At 46.8% G+C, this 13,818-nt stretch overlaps 1 protein-coding gene and 1 long non-coding RNA gene across 2 annotated transcripts; both read right to left on the bottom strand.

The window, feature by feature from the left end:
- Positions 1-908: 908 nt before the first annotated feature.
- Positions 909-6,974, bottom strand: LOC135374087 (uncharacterized). The gene is made up of 4 exons (XR_010416749.1): positions 6,831-6,974; positions 2,879-2,956; positions 1,692-2,250; positions 909-1,097 (listed from the first exon to the last, which is right to left on the bottom strand). It is a non-coding gene; the product is annotated as an uncharacterized LOC135374087 (long non-coding RNA).
- A 139-nt stretch (positions 6,975-7,113) lies between these two features.
- Positions 7,114-11,151, bottom strand: LOC135374074 (uncharacterized protein K02A2.6-like). The gene has a single exon (XM_064607075.1). The coding sequence runs from the start codon at positions 11,149-11,151 to the stop codon at positions 7,114-7,116; it is 4,038 nt and encodes a 1,345-aa protein (XP_064463145.1).
- Between the last annotated feature and the right edge of the window lie 2,667 nt (positions 11,152-13,818).

Below are 13,818 nucleotides of genomic sequence, written 5' to 3'. Positions count from 1 at the left end.
ATAATGATCTGGCAGTGGCTCCTTTTGATTGTTGCAGAATTGTGGCTGTTGCAGGTCGCTATTCCTTATTAATGATGTTAGCAAATTTTTGCAGATAATGTAAAGGTGAGACTTTTCGCTGACGGCATGGTAATATACAGCTGTGTTACCTCCTCTGCTCAACAGGAAATCCAAAGCTGGTGTGACCAATGACAGATCAACATGGCATCAAATCAACATTAGCAAGACCGCTTATAATGTCAGATATCCCCAAGGGGTCTCCACTTCCATATAGGAATTTGACATTTGGGACGCGATGATCCCTTGCTGAAACATGCGGCATTCAATATTCAACTTAACTGGTCTTGTATTTTACAGGGATAAACAAGGTAGTACCATGTCCAGCTGCGCACGATTACCTGTACGTAAGTATCGGCTTACTACACTTTTCTCAGATCAAGTATCATTCCGTCGAATAATCATAGTTAAGCTGGAGGACACGTAACAGTGCGCACAGAACAGACACCTAGAAAATTATCAGGCTCTCTTCAGAGCCACAGAATTTTTGTATTGTAACTCTGAAAAAATAAGTCTTGCCCAGAAAGAAGAATATGCTTGTACGGAAGTAACCTCCGGTTAGTTAGGTAATATTTTATAGATTATGCACTCTCGAACAAGGGTATAGGAGTTGTACAGTTGAAAAGGCAAAGGCATGTGACATATGTTAGTCTCAAAAAGATGACGGCCCTATTAAAAAAATCCTTGTGTAAGTAGCAAGCACTGACCACCGGGTGCTCACAAGACACAGGGGACAAGACACACCTCAAGGGAGGCACATCCCTAATTGAGGAGCGTCTAACTCGTGTCCAGGCCACTCTCTGTGTCGGGGGAAACTAATGGTCATAAAAAAGAAAAAAAGTCGATAGAAATAGAGTGGAGAGAGACAATTTATTTGAAAATCAACGAAGTTGTGTCGAAGCAACCACTCCAGAACGGCCGAGGGACCAGCTACCGCGATGTTGCTTGTTGATGTCCTGTAGTTCAGTAGTTGCAGAGTTCGACGACAGGTGGCCACCTAGTTGCAATGCATCATACCAAATGGCGCCACCATCATGGCTCTATGCAAGAAAGACAGAGAACAACAAAATACTAGCGGTGGGTAAAAATTGCAACAAAAAAGACACTCGTAAACAGGTCTAAGCATGCACGAGCACATAGAAAGCATCGGGAAAAAGGCCTAACTGCTATTGCAAATGCTAAACATGAAGAATCATGGGAAAAAAGGCTTAAGACGTAGCGCTCAGCCCTGCGTGACTGCACATCGCTACAAAACTCGAGGGCTAACACAAGATGAAAACTGCAACTAGGAAGCCTGTGCTAAACAAGTATAGACATGCTACAGCACGGAGAATACACACACACACACACATCAGGGGAAAAAGGCTTAAGGAAATCTATTAGTCCCAGTTGTATCATCACTGCACAATGGTTAACAGAAGACAACCACAACATGCTAAGTGCAGGGTGAACACCACCAAATGTGCAACAACATGCCGAAGAGGCTTAGGACGCACAATGCTACAAAACTCAACGGCGTGGCGGTCACTGCCAAACAGGTGCCAAACATGCGACAGCACAAACAAAAGGTTTAACAAGAGCACAGTAGAAATCGGGAAACATAGGGGAAAAGTATCTGACTGAAAAAATCACACCTTTCCCCCGTGGCGACGTAGCGACCGCTTCCGTCCAGAGCCAGATCTTCACTGATGAGGTGCAGCAACCGAACATACATCCTCACTCCAGGAGAGCCAGCGCCTGACTTAAGCAACGATTTTTTGTAAATATCGGATACGAAGAGCAAGACGCGATAATCGAGGTTCCTTTGCAGGGTACGGTCGGAACTGGGATATCTTTTGGCACGCTTGGATTTTGAGAGCGATTTAATAAAAAGCCGTTTCTGAATTTAGCATTTCTTTTGCGTATAATAGACCAGTATACGACTTCACCTTATCCGAAGATTTTACTTTAAACATGTACCGCAATTACCCAAAAATAGTTTACGTGTATACGGGACCCATTTCCAAACGAGGAGGTGGTGTGTTCAGCAACATATCTAAGTTTATTGTTCCCATCTCGCAACAAATAAAACTCATCGCCAAATCAATGTTGAAGCGCACCTTGGCGCAGAATTTGGTTGACGGTTAAGGCATATCGAGCACAGCAAAAAGACAACCATAGCAACAGGAAGAGACGTGGATCCTATACAGGGCTCTGGAAAGAAAATGAACGAAATATCACAAAAGACATCAAAAGGCACTAACACGTGATGCACCTGCAGATACCTCTGGTTTGCAGTGAGGGTCACATAACCACTGTGCTCCGGCTATGACGTTAACGAAAGACAAAAACAGTCGCAACGGTCACCGCTCTGCTTGACGAGTGATGTCATGATATTCAAACCACCTTCTGTTCAATACAGAGTGGAAGATACATCATACCAACTCTTTTCCTGGCCAACAGGGTAAATAACCCAATGATCGAATTTTCTATTCAAAATTTGCAAAGAACACACTTGGATCTCTACGGTAGATTCATGTCATTGACCGCGCGCGTCATTTGCAATAACTGAGGAGAAATGGAGGAGCAATATGTCGTTTTTCCAATAAACCGTCTGTTGAGTGGCATGTTTAAGACGGTCACTGTTTATGCGAACAACACGCTCGTGCGCTACAATGAGTTGTATGCCTACAGGACTATTTTGGACGTTGTGTTTCACTCCGCGCCTCTAGCTCAGGAGACTGTGCACGCGGCTGGACAAAAATTTAGGAAACTATTACGAAGTCTCGTTTCGCTGTTCACAACAACACTCCGAAGCGACGAAGGGTGGGAAATGCTTTACCTGGTCGGACAGGTCAATACAGACCCGTTCCAGCAGCCGCGCCTGATGGTACCTGCAGTCCAAATTTGCATCCATCTCCTGTTCAAGAATGACAAATTTAAAATCATACTGGCACCAAAGATTATGTGCCGGGAGCTTGGACACTCACTTCGAAAATGTTTACTCTGAAACGTTTACCCTTCCAAATTATGCATCGCCCTACCCGCCACGTCAGACTTTCTGGGTGTGGGTGTCAAGTGGGTGCCATTTCCAATGGGGACCCCAATACAGGGTGTGTGCAGAAAAACGTGACCCGCATTTTTACATGTAGCTCGTTGTCTACTTAGTCGAGGAACTTCCGGTGGCGCACGACGGCGTATTTATGCGTGCGAAAGCTACAAAAAAATTCTGGAAGCCATACTTAGTGTAACAAAATAAACAGAGCGCGAAAACATGCGCTTCCATGCATTAGAATAGGGCGGTGATGACAGGGCATGGTAGTGCATTTCGGTCTCAGGAGAGTCATGTGTAGGCACCGCTAGGGGTACTGCCGATGAGCACCCATGTGGGCGATGTAGGACATCGTTTCGATTTATGTACCGGTAGCTCCCCTAGCGGTACTTGAACACAACTCTCCTACGTTCACCATGTTGCCCTTTCACAGACACCTTGTTGTCCACCATGTTGCCCTATTCTGATGCAGGGGAGCCGACGTTTTCGTTGTTCCGTTTATTTTATAAGCTGAGCATGGCTTCCACAATTTTTCTGCAGATTTCGCACGCATAAATGCGCCATCGTGCGCCACTGGAAGTTCGTTAGTTAGGTAGGCAACAAGCTATGTGCCTAAATGCGGGTCACGTTTTTCTGCACACACCCTGTAGAAGGATTGACTGCAATGAATAGAAGGATCAGCCATTGCGTCGGGCACACTATTAGAGGGCGCGTTGAGCGCGTCACCACTTGAGGGGGCTAACAGCGCACTGCGCAGATACGTCACTGCTCCGCTGGGGAACATGGCCAGAGTGAGCGGGGAGAGGGAAATGAAATGCGAAGTAGAACACTCCGCTGCGGGCCGCGATGGCGGCAGGAAAAATGCCTCGCTACCATGCTCGTTACATCCTAGTGACTGCGATACGTTCGCGGCGTCGGCGGCCTAACTTCGACTTCGAAATCTCAAAGCATGTGAATGTATGGATGATATGGTGAGCTTGAAGTGTTGAATGTTTGTTACATGTCAGTTAATAAAACATTTGTAACTGCAGTATGCATGAAGAGCATAGAATGGTGGTGATGGTTTTGACACACGTAGATGTTTTATTCTTTGTTTGTGTAGTGAGGGTTGATTTGGTATCAGTAGCACGGCAATCGTGTCACAGCACTTTAGTGGTAAGTTGGTTGTTGTCTGACTCTTGATAGTTTATAATGCTTAAAACCGATAGTTTTAACCCTCTTTCACTTGACTGTGTTGCATTCAGTCTTTGTTATTTGAAGTCCAGAGATGTATTTCCATACACTACGATCGCAGAATGATGGCGTGTTCCAGTGCAAAAAGGAGCTTTGCAACTGGCTCGGATATTTTCATCTTATTCGCTTAATAGAGTGTTGGAAACTGAACAGAGCGCATAAACAGCATTTTGCAGTTGTCTTTGTACGCTACAACGAAGGCAATGTAAGCTACATAATTCGGCTTAAAATGAGACAACTAGGCAACTGCGGTGTGCACACATTTGCTTTGCTCGTTATTAACAGCAAAGCGAGTGGTTATTATGAAGCTCTTATTTTAACACGCTACACATTACGTAACCAATATACCTCCAAGCGGGGAATTTCGCAAATACGAACTGGGGACTGCTCTTGGTCAGGGATCGGAACCGTTTTTTTTTTTCGGTCCGGTTCAAGTGTCATATATATTCTTAAAAAATATGTTCGCAGCTAGATGGGACAGTTTGTATAAAACACGTTGAACACTGTTCAGTTGTCTTACCCAGTCAGTTGTCAGTTGGCGTTCTCACCATGTTGATTCAACAAACACGCCCTTTGGTTCGGTATCACCAACCCCGATTAACACTTGAACCGAGATTAGCGGTCCCCCAAGTTGAGTTCATCCTTGAGTTCATCATTGGTGAAGAAGCAGGGTTAACTGCTTCTTCACCAAGGGTAGTTATTGTCACTGAAGCATTCATCATGTTACTAACTAGCGTTGCTAAATAGGAATTGCATGTTAGCTCTAAGTTTTAGCGATCCTTGAACTCGGTTCAAAGTTAACCAGCTTTGGTGAAACTGGGCCTACATAATCTAGTGGATCGAAAAGAACTACTTCGTGGTGATCTTGTGGCCACAAATATTGAACACCCACTCGAGAAAACAAGCAGTTGTGAAAAGCGCTCACACTATATATCATAATACACTTGAAAAAAGAAGGAAAAATGAACAGAAGCACCTCTATAGAATCATTTTTTGTGCAAAAACATTCATAACAAGCTGGTGGAGTGCTTATATACGTACTTGTACATGTTACCAAAAAAAAGGAACTGAATACTTTTACTTGTTACCACAAAAAAAAAAAAAAAAAGAACTAGATATGTTACCAGTTACCAAATCAGCAAAAGGAACGTGTTCCCGTTACGTGACAGTAACGAGTTAATCTTACGTTACCATGCTAATACAGAACCACAAACCATGTCAAAATCAAAATTGGCATGTGCTTTATTTCGTCCGACAATTTACATAGAATCTGCTTCGAAGAGTTGGTGCTTGAAATTGGCATCAGTTATTTTTTGTGCGTTTCGTCGAGAGGGGCTCAGCGGAATGTGAAGTCAAGGACAAGACGGAGCTCTTAGTCAAGCCGTAAACCAGCTGGCCGACGGTGGCTATGGCTCAACTACAGTGCATCGTTATCTCCAGTCTGGCCCCACGACAACACATGAGACCGTCTACCATGTAAACCAAAACCTATTGTACGTCACTCTGAATACAAACAGGTAACCGACGAGGACGCTGGTGGACAGTGGGACCACTGTTACTATTGTGAAGATGAAATTAGTCAACGCCGGACATTTCCATGGACGATCGATATACATCCAAGGCGTCGACGGTTCTCGCCGAGAGCTGACAGGCTGGACAGTAGTGAACGTAGAATACCAGAAGCTATCCGCAAAAGCATTGGTTATGGCGAAGTGGACCATGATTTTCTACTATCGCGGCCTCACATGAAGGCCATGCAATTAAGCATCTTCTCGAATGATGCAGTTTCCGTCGATAACTACACATGCTTCGTGTGTCACATTAGGCAGCTCTTGCTACTACTGAAGAATGCGGGCGTCAAGATCCTGTACCCGAAATTAGAATGTCTGGTGAATTGCCTACCTCCCACGCCTAGGTACGTGGTGCCTTTCAAATCGACCAACACGATCATTGTTCGCAAGAAACTGCACTCTATGTCTAGAGAAAAAATGCATGGCTTCATGAAGAACTACAATCGATTCTAGAGGCCCATGTTCTGCGACGTCGACTCCATCCTTCACGTCATCCATAACAATTGCACCTAATGAGGATGGGACATTCCGCCTCCGTACAGACTATCGCTGGATAAACCAACAGACAGACCTATTTCCCTACCTGAGGCCTCGCATTGACGACATCATCACCGATACAGGTGGGTCCAAGGTGTTTTCGTGTATTGACTTAACCAAATGATATTGGCAGATTCCTCTTCAAGAGGAATACAAAGAGTACACAGCATTCGTCACACCCTTTGATGTCTACGAATATAATCCGCTCCAGTTCAGCTGGAAAAACTCTGGAGCCTGGTTCTAGAAAATGATGGATGATATCCTGCGGCCTTACAAGGGGAAATTTTGTGCGGTCTACACAGACGACATAGTCATTTATTCAAGATCAGAGTCTGACCGCGCGACCGACCTCGCGCATGTACTCACTGCCCTGAGTAAGGCGGAGATGAAAGTGAACTTACCGAAGTGTGTTCCCTTCCAGGAGAGGGTGCCATTTCTGGGCACGGTACTCGACGGAACTGTAGTGTCTCCGTCCCGGTTGTGTCAAAGGTACGACTAAACAAAGGCCCCAAGATCGCCTTGCTCCATACCGTTTATTCCAGATAAACAAAAAGTGTTCTTTTACACGCGCCGACCCCGACGTCGTCGTCTTCTCCAAAACCCAAACACATCATCCTCTTCTCCGAGGATATAAAATAAACAACACTACATCCCTCCCCTAGTTCATTAGGCAGCGTCCCTCATTCAGTAGAGTAAGGTGTCTCCGAACTTCTGTGGAGGCTGCCCTCGGTTAAGGCGTATTGGATAGCGCCTTGGTTCTTCCAGCGGTGCCCTGGCCTCAACTGCGGTTGGGTCCTTGGAACCTTGTCCAGTTGATGCTGATTCGAGGTTTCCAGTCATAGCCCCGGATTGAGATGACTCCAGTGTTTGATCCTTCGAAGTATCTTCGATCATAGTACTATCCCAGTCATCTGCAGCGTCCTGGTCCCTACAGGGAATGCGCTTGAAGAAAGATGCATTCCTGACTATCTTTCGGTGGTCTCGTACAGCCGTAACTGCGGTCCCTTGAATTCGGATGACCTTGTATGGCTGAGGCTCGTATGGTGTCTCATGGGACAAGGGTGCTGTCCTCTTCAACAATACACTGTCTCCCTTGTGTAGACCATGGTGTGCGGCATGACGTCTGTGGTCAGAGTATGCCTTCATTTGTCTTTTCTTCCGACTGTCCCTCTCCTGTATATCTTCGAAGCTAAGCTTCTGCTGCATTTGGGGAAGCTTGGTTCTGATCTTTCTTCCGAAGAGTAGTTCTGCCGGAGTGACACCTGTGGTAGAGTGCGGGGTGGCTCTGTAGTTCAACAGATACTCATCTATCTCGTCCTTCCAGTTATGTCCCCCTACACAGGCTGCCTTTATGGTCTTCTTCAGATTCTTTATGAATCGCTCTACCTCCCCATTCGCTTGCGGCCACAGAGGTGTTACTCTATGGTGACGAATACCATTGTGCTTCATAAAGTCGGCGAATTCTTTCCCGAAAAACGGGGGACCATTGTCTGTCTTTACAACTTCAGGGATGCCATGTACGGTGAACATGTCGTTCAACTTGGTGGTCACCGTTCCTCCGTTCAGAGATGATAACGTCGCAACCACGGGGAACCGTGAGTATTCATCTACGACGACAAGCAGGTACTTGTTGCCAGGTAGTGGACCAGCAAAGTCTGCTGCGAGTGATAGCCATGGTCCGTCGGGAAGCTCTGTCATTACTAACGGCAGGTTCTTCTTCTCCTCTACTGTCCGTTGACATGCCTCACAGTTTCTGACCACAGCTTCCACCATCTTATCGATCCCAGGAAACCACACCTTCTCTCTAATTAGCTGCTTGGTCTTCACCATACCCTGGTGTCCCCGATGGGCTAACTGCACAACCTCCATCTGCGCCTTTTCGGGAATTACCAAGCGTGGTCCTCTCAAGACCAAGTTGCTCTCTGTTACTGTTAGTTCTTCTTTTATGTGGTTGAAAGGCTTTAACTTTACGTGCTTCCATAGATGTCTGCAAAACTTCTTGTCAGGTCTTCGGAGGGCTGCAATCAGTAAGTCCATTTGTTCATCATCTTTGTAAGCCTTTTGAACGTCTTGCAGCGTCATAGCCTTCGGCGTAGCACACCTTACTAAGAACGACACATACTCTTCGGCGGCAACGGCTTCTTTCGTGGGACTTCCTTCTTTCGTTGAAGGTGGATGTCTGGACAAATAATCCGCCGGGTTCGTTTTACCTGGGATATGTTCCACGTCAAAGACGTAATGTTGCAGCCTGAGGCTAAGCCGTTCTAGCCTTGCTGATAGCTTGGCGCTTGCATTCTTGAGTATTGACACCAGAGGTAGATGGTCGGTTTTGACGGTGAATCTTCCCCCCGCCAAATAGACACGAAAACGTTCGACCATCGACACTATGGCCAGCATTTCTTTGTCGATTTGCGGATACCTCTTTTCCGTTGGCGTCAGCGGTCTGCTGTGGTATGCCAAGATGCTGTGATCCTTTTTGTCCCTGGTTTCCTGGACTAGAATTCCAGCAACTCCCTCTGGTCCAGCGTCTGTGATGACGTACGTATTCTTTCTGTCGTCGAAGTACGCCAGTGTCGGAGCGTGAGACATCTCTTTTCGGAGCCTTTCGAGGGCATCTTCTTGCTCTTGATTCCATGAGAACTCAACATCCGTGTGTGTGAGTCTCCTCAGGGGCTCCACAATTTCTGCTAACCGGGGAATGAAGCGACTGCAGTAGTTCACCATCCCAAGCAAGCTCTTTACTTCGGCTGCATTTCTTGGAGAAGTCATTTCTGCCACTGCTCTCACTTTTCCTGGGTCAATGGTGACTCCCTGGGCAGAAAAGACATGGCCGAAGAATTTCACACTCCGGGAGCCCAACACACATTTTTTCAAGTTTAGTGTAAGCCCTGCTTCTTCAAGGTTCTTTAGGACCAAACGCAATCTTCGATCGTGTTCTTCTATAGATCGACCGGATACCAGAATATCATCACTGATGTTGATGATTCCGTCTTCATCGGGTAGAACTTGGCTGATGGCGTCCTGGAATATCTCAGCTGCCGCATTGACTCCAAACAACAGCCTTTTGTACCTTCTTAGACCGCAGTGGGTAGAGAAAGTAGTTATTCTCCGTGACGACTCCTCTAGTTCTAGCTGATAATATCCTTCATTCAGGTCCAACTTGGAGAAATATGCTGCGCCATTCAGTGTATTGATAATGTCTTCAACCGTGGGCATCACGTGCCTCTCTCGAGCGATAGCCCGGTTAGCTTCTCGCATATCAATACACATTCTTATCGCTCCTTCTGTGTGTGGTTTGGGAACCACAACAACCGGTGAGACCCAAGGGGTAGGCCCTGTGACGCGCTCAATGATGTCCATGTCTTCGAAGCGAGTCAGCTCGGCCTCCAATGCTTTCCTCATTCTGAAAGGAATTCGGCGATGTTGTTGTGCGACCGGCTTGACGTTGCTTGATATTGCCAACTTAACTTGAAAATTCTTTAGTTTTCCAAGTCCTTCTAACAACTTCGGAAACTCTCTTCTGGCATCTACTGATGTTTCCTGGCCCACCGACTGTACGATGCTGATGAGGTTGAGCTCCGAGGCTGTTTGGTAACTCAGCAATGATGCTTGTGGCCCTTTTACTACGAATATTGGTGCTCGTACAGATTTTCCTTGAGTCTTGAATGTCGCTGTGAATGTTCCCATGACAGGAATTTCTTGCTCCAGTCCATACGGAACCAATCGTGTTCTTGTTTCTTCCAGCGTTTCTTGGAAATGCTCGCTCCAAGTCTGCTCTCCTACGACGTTTACTCCTGACCCAGTGTCCAAGAAAAAGTCCACGGGCGTTTTGTTCACGATTACTGTGATTACTGGGAGGTTGTTTATGACACTCTGTACGTGGAACACAGACTCTTCCGAACTTGCTTGTCGGAGCGAGGACTGAGGTTTGGACGACGTAGTGAGAGACTGTATCGTTGCTGTGCCCTCTGCTGTGCTTCGGCACCACCTCGCAAAATGGTTTCTCTTGTGACACTTGAGGCATGTCGCCCCCCATGCCGGACATGTCGTTTTGCCGTTCGGGTGGGGCCAGCTTCCTCCGCATCCTCTACACCTTTCAGCCCTTCTTTTGTCTCGTGCTTTATTCTTCGGACGAGTGCTGTGCGTTCCTTTCTTGGTTTCTATCTTCTGCACTGAGTGAGACTGTGCTGGATTCTCTATGCTGGTGGCTTGGACTTCAGCATTCTCAAGGCTACGACCAGTCGCTAAAACTTTATCCAGTGTGACGTCAGTTTCTCGTAGTGCTGTGCGACGTAGTCTCTGTGATGTGGTGCCCTCTATAATCTGAGAGAGAAGCTCCTTGTCCACGTCTGTGAATTCACACGTTGTACTGAGCTTTCTGAGTCTGACGTGGAACTGGTCCAGTGTTTCTCCTGGGTTTTGCCGTGCAAGGCGGAATACGTGGCGTTCGTACACAACATTCTTCTTTGGGGCAAAGTGTTGCTTCAGACAAGCAACAGCAGTGTCATAGTCTGATCCGGTATTGGAGAGCGTATTAAAAATATCGTATACTTCTTCACCGGCATAATGAAGTAACGTAGCACGTTTGCGAGATGCGTCTGTAACGTTTGCTGCCAGAAGAAAATTGTCGAAGCGTGCTTGCCATTTTATCCAACGCTGTGCAAGCGATGTTGCGTCGCTGTGTGGGTCAAAGGGCGGGAATGGAGGTAGAAGCGTCTCCATGTGCTCGGTGCTGTTCTTGTGGCGAGTCCTACGTGGTTGCCGTTTGCTGTGGGTTATCTTGCGCAGGAAAATCTTGAGATCTTCGGGTTAGAACCCTCGTCGCCAGTTTTTGTAGTGTCTCCGTCCCGGTTGTGTCAAAGGTACGACTGAACAAAGGCCCCAAGATCGCCTTGCTCCATACCGTTTATTCCAGATAAACAAAAAGTGTTCTTTTACACGCGCCGTCCCCGACGTCGTCGTCTTCTCCAAAACCCAAACACATCATCCTCTTCTCCGAGGATATAAAATAAACAACACTACAGGAACGACGAGAAGAGCGAAGCAGGAGTCAGTATCTCGAATCAAAGAGCTCCAGAAACCTCGCGACATCCATTAATTGAGGGTCTTTTTCGGCCTGGCAGGACACGTTTGGGCGTTCATCAGAAACTACACTACTATACCCAAGTGCCTCCTAGGGCTGACTCGAAAGGATGTCCCTTTCACCTGGTCTCCAGAGTGTGAAGCCGTGTACCAACACCTTGTCGAAAAGATATAATTCGACCCTGTACTCACTCTGCCGGACTTCGCATTACCGATGAAAGATGGAAATCACTGAAAAGGTTGGCCAGCTGTAGGATTCGAACCCACATCTTCTGGATCACCGTTCGAGTTCAAGGCAGCTCCCGTTATGGGACTGGCATCTTATTATACCAGAAGCGCTTTAGCAATTCTCTGTGGTTGGTTACCACTCGTACACTTTCTGTAACGCCGAAGTCAAATATACCACAACTGAGAAAGAAGCGTTAGCGGTCGTTCGGGCTCTAGACTATTTCTGCTCATATTTAAAGGGCGCAAGTTTCAACAGCTTACGGACAACAAGGCGCTCTCTCACCTCCCCTGAAGGGTTGCAATGTGGATATGCGAGCTGCAACACTTCGATTTTGAAGTATCTCATCGGAGTGCCTCAGAGCTCACAGATGCGGGTGCCTTGTCTCCCTTGGCCATAGACACGGCAGGAAAACACACCGAACCTAACGAGGAAGTAAACACTCACAAGCAATGGTAGGGATCCGAGCAGTCGCAGCCCGTGGATGGCAATGTTCACGTCCCAGTCATGCTGATACCGAAGGTCCTCCAACTGTATCATGAGAGCCAGGGTTCCGGTGGGCACGACGGCTTTTGGCGGGCGTACAATAATCTTGCCAAGCGCTTCACTTGGAAGAACATGAGAACAATGGTACAAAAATACGTGTCTAGTTGCCATGAATGCTAAATACACAAGGTCAAGTAGAGAAAGTCTACCGATTTCATGGTCCTACCGAACACTCCGCAATACTATTTGAAGTGATTCACGTCGACGCTGCAGAAATAAAGAAAAGGGGGAAGGAGTGTCCAGGACACAGGCATTCCTCCTTGCTATCGAGCAGTGCACGCGGATGATCGCAGCCCGCCCTGGACGGGAAGATGCCGAGCGCGTAATGAGCCTCCTCGAACGGGATATGTTCAGAAACACAAAGGTTATAATCTCGGACGAAGGTCCAGCGTTCCGAAGCCGGAAGCTCAAGGTGTGGGCACAGGCACAGCAGAGAGGAGCAGAACGAGCCATCAGAGGCATTTAGCACTACATATCAGTTTATTCAGAGCACAGAGGATGATGCAAATGTGCTTTTGAAGGAGCGGTCCATCACCACAACAGGTCACGCACAACCACGTTCGGTTGCAGCCCTGACTACGCTGCGTTCAAAATGGTTCCATTTCTCTTTGCAGATCCTCCGCTCAGTATCACACAATGGATCCGATTGGAAGAGTATCTCAAGACTACACAACAGTGTGAAAAACATCGCCTAACTATGAAGCGGAACTTGGATAAACGATACAACAATTTCATACCGCACATTCCAGTTGGCAACCGCGTCCAAGTTCGACTAAGCCTACCTTGTACGCGGGCCCAATATGAAGGGTCATACGTCGTTCCCGCGACTGTGCGTCAGAACGGTGTATTGAAGGTTATTGGCTACAGGCAGTGTTGTACATATCGCCGTTACAAGTAACGCCGTTACTGTAATCGATACTTTTTCGGTATCGGAGTGCGTATCGCGATACTTTTTAAAATTGGTATCGGAAGAGTATTTACGTTACAAATTTATGGTAACGCGATCTCCGTATCGTTACCGATACCGATACTTTTTAGTGCCCCACCCTTTCTTCACCGACGACATTTCTCACTCTTGTTCATTGTCAACGGTTCGCCTAGCCCTCGACAAGAAGCCTGTGGACATGTCCAAGTGCTCCGTAACCGGAATTATAGAATTACTATACCAAACACATGTTCACTGCTTTTCTTAGAAACTGGACAAAATAACCACAACAAAAGAGTTGAGATCAACGAACAGAGGTCAAGTCATTGACAGTACGCTCTGGATTCCACTGCTTAGCTGCCGTGTCGCACTGAGTCACTCTCACATATACTGTGGTATTGTTAACTTCGGATAGGATTCCTTGGTAATCGGACCCCAGGGTGTGTGCGCCTGACACTAACGTAATTGTCATACTGGTCTCTGCCAACTGCCGGAGAGACCACGGCCTGAAAGGATGGCAGAAGACGAGTTCCAGAACGAGCTATTGATAAAAGTCTGCTGTCTTTTTACTGCAAAACTGTTTACGTAAGCGATACAGTATTTCTGTGTT

Source organism: Ornithodoros turicata, unplaced genomic scaffold (genome assembly GCF_037126465.1).
Source record: "Ornithodoros turicata isolate Travis unplaced genomic scaffold, ASM3712646v1 Chromosome42, whole genome shotgun sequence".
NCBI lineage: Eukaryota > Metazoa > Arthropoda > Arachnida > Ixodida > Argasidae > Ornithodoros > Ornithodoros turicata.
This window is presented reverse-complemented; position numbering and strand designations above follow the sequence as displayed.